The 6000-nt window shown below is 45.0% G+C and overlaps 1 protein-coding gene across 9 annotated transcripts in view; it reads left to right on the forward strand.

Annotated features, from left to right (window-relative positions):
• PRMT7 (protein arginine methyltransferase 7) overlaps positions 1-2390 on the forward strand; it is a 69240-nt gene extending 66850 nt beyond the window's left edge. For all 9 annotated transcript variants that reach the window (XM_072636154.1, XM_072636160.1, XM_072636159.1 and 6 more), the window contains one exon: positions 2172-2390. In XM_072636154.1, coding sequence (XP_072492255.1) covers positions 2172-2330 — 159 coding nt within the window. In that variant the 3' untranslated portion in view covers positions 2331-2390. The remainder of the gene's footprint in view (positions 1-2171) is intronic.
• Positions 2391-6000: the final 3610 nt, after the last annotated feature.

Consider the following 6000-nt stretch of genomic DNA (forward strand, 5'->3'; position numbering starts at 1 on the left):
AGTAAGGGACCAGATTACCTTCTTGAGAGTTAGTGGGTATATTTCTTATGGCTGTGGAACCTGGAAGACTGGCCCGTAGAGGTGGCACAGGGCATGTCCAAAAGGGCTCATTAGTGGGATATTTCAGATCAATGTAATTTTGGAAAGAACACTTGGACGAGCCTGTGAGTTTAATAATAATAATGATAGTAACAGAATTGATGTGACACCTTAAGTTTTTCAAAAAGCTTTACAAATATTATCTCATCTGATCCTCACAAACAACCCTGGAGAGATGTGCTGTTATTGTTGCTATTTTACTGATGAGGAAACTGAGGCAGGCGGGTGACACAACTAGTGAGTATCTGAGGCAGGATTTGCACTCAGGTCTTCCTGACTCCCAAGCTGAGTGCTCTATGGGTGCTCTCATCTCTTTGATGTGAGCGTTGCCTATATTTGTGTAGATCCCAGCCCATGCATGGGCTTTCATCCTTTCATCCTGGGTAGCTCCTTCTTGGACAATCTGCCCACTGCACCTAAGGCTTCCTTTGCCCTTTCTAATACCTTTTTTCTGGTGCTTTGTAGTTACTTCTTGCCCTACACATTCCCTGTCCTAGGCATGTGTGCCCACAGTCTTTGCCTGAGTCATCAGTGACTCATTGTGCACCCATCAGAGGCCTTTCTGTGGTCCTTTGGACCACCTGAAGCTTGATTATCATTATTAGCAATAATGATAATAGCTAGCAATTAAATAGTACTTTGAAGTTTGAAAAGCCTTTTACAAATATTATCTCATTTAACTTTTAAAACAACCCTGGGAGGAGTACATGCTGTTATCTCCTTTGTACAGTCAAGGAAACTGAGGTAGACAGAGTTTCAGTGGCTTGCCCAGGGTTACACAGTAAGTGCCTGAGGGCAGATTTGAACTCAGGTCTTCCTAATTCTGAGTCCCAGTGCTCTATCCGCTGCATCCTGCTGCCAGTTCTTCTGAAATTCATGATTGCAGACATTCAGCATTGCCAGGGGAATACTCTGACTTCCATCCATAAGGAGACCACAACTTTGTTGACGTGCCCCCCTGACATGGCTGGTAGAGCTTCTGTGACTTAGCAGATGGTGTTCAGGAGAGGTGGCCTTCAGTCCTTGGACAGCTCAGAAGGGCCTGGCCAGTGTTGGTGGTTTTGTTAACCTGAGTTCACCTGCACCTCCCTGCTGTGGGGAATCTGAGGAAAATACATCAGTTAAAAAAAATATGGACTTGTGGGTCAGGTAGCAACCTGAGTTCACCAAAGAGCTGCATCTCTGGGACAGTCCAACCAGTGCTCCCTGGCATTTGATTCATTTCTCAGATCATTGTTTTATTTTATGTGCAGTGACTGAGAAAGTCCATTGGAAAATCAGTGAGAAATCTTGCTCCTTCCTCATGCTGACTGAATTCTTGGGCCTAGCATGAGGGGCTGGGGACATCAGGTGCTACAAGGAAGAAACCCTGCTCTCATAGCACTTAGACTTTGCTAACCCTAAATGTGTGCACTGAGGAGACACACACCATATGGGTTAAGTAATACAGACTAAAGAGAGAGAAGTGCTGGTGACCAGGCCTGAGAGACCACCTTCCAGATACCCTGGGAGACATAGACCCAGTGCCTGAGGGAGGAGAGAGGATTTCCTGTCCAGGAAACAGCCTGCAGCAGGCCCCTGAGGAATGGAGAAAATGGGATTGTGGGATAGTGGGAGTGATGAGAAATGAGATTGCAGGGGAGGGGCAGCCAATTTGAAGAGCCTTCAGTACTGGGCAGTGCAATTTGTATTTAACTCACAAAGTCTTCCAGAGCCCTTAAAGAATCTAGAGTCTGGGAGAATCTCCTTGACTGGGGCATGGCATCGGTGGGCAGGAGTGATTGGAAAGGGGAGAACAGATGACGGAACCAGGATCCATGGAGTGATGGCTTAACGAGGTGTTGCCATCAGCTAAATCTAATGGTGGGATTTACTAGGGGTTAGTCAGGAGGGATAATCATTAATTTCTATTAAATGTCAGGGATTAATGTAAAGTCCTCATCTTAAATTGAAAAAAAAAAATCAGCTTCTCAGGGTAGACTACCCCCCTGCCTTGCTTATTGGATTTGGGAAAAGGGCCTAGGTCTTTGAAAAGCTCCAGAACTCATGAAGTCTTTTTTTCTCTCTCACAGGGTGAGTGCTCCTGGAATCCCCACTATAAACAGGCTGTTTATTTCCTTAATTCTACTTTGGAAGCAAAAACTCAAGACAGTCCCCAGACTGTCACCTATGCCCTTGAGTTTAACCCAAAGGTGGGGGATATTTCCATGGAATTCAGGCTTATCATCTGAAGTTAATTTGCTGTCCTGGACTTTTCCACGTATAAAGAAATAAAGTACTACAAGAGTTGTTATGATGTGATCAGTGGGCTTTCTTGGGAAGGGCGGGGTTAAAAACCACCCTGTCTTTTTTTGGGGTGCACTGATTAATGAGGAGAAGCTGCCACAGGCTGGAGGGGAAAAAGGCGACTAAGGAAGTGGCATCCTCTCGGCAAGACCAGAGTCTAAATGAGGGGGGCTAAGTCTCAAAAGCCTGGTGACTCCGGAATAAACCTTGTAAAGCCCAGCTTCCCTTCCTTGTGAAAGGAATTAAGTTCATTATGAAAGTGAGGAAGAAAATTGAAGAAAATTGCTCTTTAAGATGGAGGGAAGCACAACATGGGATGGTCACTTTCAAGTAGGAGCTGGCTGTTTGTTCTTTGGCTAGTCACTTTCCTCCTCAGGTTCTGGAAGAAAAGGGGGTAGGGAGTGGGCAGGTTAGACTTAGATGATATTTCTCTGATGTTCTGTGTTGTCTGTTGAAACATTTTTGGTTCTATGGTCCTTTCTAGCTCTGGTGTCAGGCATTCAGGAAACACTTAGAAATGTCTTCTAGGGGCCACGACTGGGACTACAAAGAAGGAGAGGGAGGCAGCATGTAAACAGCTATGGACAAACAGGAAACAGTGGAGAGAGCACGGGAATTAAGGGGAGTTGGGAAAAGTTTCCTGTAGAAGGTGAGATTTTTAATCCAGCCTTAAAGGAAGCCAGGAAGTAGATTTGAAGAGGGTCTGAGGGACAGCCAGAGAAAGTTCCCAGAGCCAAAAGATGGGGTGTCCCATGTGAGGAGCAGCCAGGAGGCCATTGTCCCTGGATCCCAGAGTCTGTGTGCAGCAGGTGGGGTCCAAGGTGTGAGAAGACTGTGGAAGGGGTGGGGGACAGGTGGGCACTGGGCCAAGGGTTCTTCCCCTGCTTGTATCATGGACTCTGTGGATGCACTCATTCTCAGAATAATGTCTTTAAATTCATAAAATAAGATATAAAAGATTACAAAGAAAACCAGTTATACTAAAATACAGTTCTAAAAAAAGCTTAAGAATCCTTGTTCTAGAAGTTTACAGTTTGTAACAAAGTCAGTGTAATCCTTAATAGTATCACTAGAGCATTTCTTAATGGGCTATCTCAAGCAGGTCCATGAACATTTTTAATGTGAGTATGAACTTGGGTGAGAATAAATATTCTCTTTATTTTTACCAGTTTATGACTGGAATTTAGCATTTCCTTTCATTTAAAACATTATTTTGTGAAGGGGTCCACAGTCTTCACCAGACTCCGAAAGTGTTCTGTGACCCACAAAGGTTTAGAACCCTTGCTTTTGAGCTTTTCTTGAGTTGTTAGTATGTAAACCAACAGGTAGGGGGAGGAAACCTTGCTGGCTTGTGTCAGGAGAATGAGCTTAATCTCCACTGGGGCTGAAGGAGGGAGAAACCCCTTCTCACGGGTGAAATTTTAAAAGGAACATGAAAACTGCTTCCAGGATTTTCTTGTGGGAAGAGAACATAAGCAGAACATCCCTTGTTCTTTTGAAATCTTACAAAATTCAACCAGTTTGGATCTAATTTGAGAGGGTTGAGTTTCAGTTTGAGATGAAATGTGATTAGCAAATTCACCTGCAGCCGTCCAAGGGCAGATGCTTCAGGAGAGCGGATGACAGCTGCCTTCCATGTGACAGGCTCTGTGGGCCTCATTCCAGAGGCCAGGCTGAGCTTTGCCATCTTTCCTGGCTCTGTTAGCACAACTTCTCTAACAAAGAAGCATAGACTCTACTGCTGGGAGGGACTTCAAGAGTTCCTCCCCACTCCTACACATCTCCCTTTTTACATGAGAAAACAGGATCCCATTGAATGGCTTGCTCCAGACCATCCAGTTTTATTGGCTGATGTGCCTGGGAAGCCAGAATTCCTGCTTCCTGAGCCAGTGTTCTCCCCAGTCCGCCCCCCTTCAGCCATTCATCAGCGGCTTTCTTGGGGAGTTCACTTGTTCCCAGCACTGGGGATGTACTTTTTCCTTGTCCTGTGGCCACGATCGATGGTTGTAAAAGTATATTGCAATATTGTGATTTCATAGGGACATAGATTAGAGATGGAAGGGACCATGGAGGTCATGAGGTTCAGCCTCAGTTTCTGGATGAGGAAACTGAGTCCCAGGAAAGTTAGATGACATGGTTTATATGTGTCTGAGGTCAGATTTGAATCCATGTCATCTGAGTCCACATCCAGCACTCTATCCATTATCCCATACAGGCTCTCTTTGTTCAGGCCTTGTATCCATTTCACAATAGCCAAACCAGGAGGCTTCCATCAAATTACTGTGTGGCTTGAGATTGTCATGACTGACTCAGGAAAGAGCTTTGGAAGGAAGTCCTAATAGGAAAGCACTTTACTTAGCTGTGGCAATAGTAGCATGGGTTTCCTTCAGCTGTGCCTCACCAGTAAGGCCTTCCTGGTACCATTTCATTTATAGTGGTTAACATAGTGTAAAGTTGCCTGAAACTCTTAGCTCATCTTGGTGATTCCATGAGGGTCTACTCAGAGGCTTAATAGACCGGGACCATTTTTGGCAAAGGGAGAGAAATAGCGACCACATTTGCATTGATTTCTTCTTGCCTGAGATGGATTAATCTTACCACTTTCCAGATGGTGGGGCTATTGCTGCCTGTTGTCCGTAGCCAGTTTGGGGAGGGGGAGGTATTACTTATAGATGGAGCTGACCTGAGAACTCCTTGTTTCAGATGGTGAAGGAAATGCCTTTGGCAGATAATCATGATGAGGGGCAAGTTTCCAGGAACACTGAAAACAATCCATACTTCAGTCATGTGGTTTATACCACTGGTGTTAAACTCCAGCAGAAATGGCGGGGAGGGAGAGGGGCACCACACTATACATAAGGATCCCTGTGGGCCTCCTGATGACTTAGAAAATCACATCAGTACTATCTCCATTTTGTTGTATTTTTACTTATTTTGTTCAATATTTCCTAATTACATTTTAATCTGGTTCAGGCCATATTTGGGAGTACATGGGCTGCATGTGTGACATCTTTGGTTTACACCATTATCATAAGTTACCTGAGAGGACCTAGCAGCTTTGCATTCAGGGAAGTTATATCACAAAGGAGGAGAGACTTATCCACATCTAGGGGCAAACAGGGCCCAGACAGCACTTGCAGGTGGGGGCCAGACTCAGTACAAGGAATTGGGACGAGGTCCTCCAGAATATATGTGTGGGGTGGTCATCATATCCTTTTTGAATTGGACATTATTCACTTTTCTCTGGAAGGTTGGGATGCTCCAGCATCTCAGAGGCTTAGTTTTGCTCTATAGAGAGATAGTGGTGAAAGCTGGTGTCTTCCTCACCGGAAAGGAGAGTTGCATTGGGCAGATAATGAGTTGCTCCCGTGGAGCTATGGCAATGTTATTTGAGGTTGGAGGTGAGGAGATGAGGTCCCTGAAGTCAACAGCCAATGCCCTGCTACAGGTTACAATTTTGAAAGAGGTTCCTCACTATGTCAGTATCTTTTACCTTTTAATTTTTCACTGTTACTCATCTAAGCCAAAAATCAAAACCATTGAGCTCCAAAGACTGATTGATGCCCAGGAGACGTGGGGAGCCTATAATGCAGTCAGTGCAGATGGCACTGGAGC

The sequence above is a fragment of the Notamacropus eugenii genome, chromosome 1, assembly GCF_028372415.1.
Source record: "Notamacropus eugenii isolate mMacEug1 chromosome 1, mMacEug1.pri_v2, whole genome shotgun sequence".
Taxonomy (NCBI): domain Eukaryota; kingdom Metazoa; phylum Chordata; class Mammalia; order Diprotodontia; family Macropodidae; genus Notamacropus; species Notamacropus eugenii.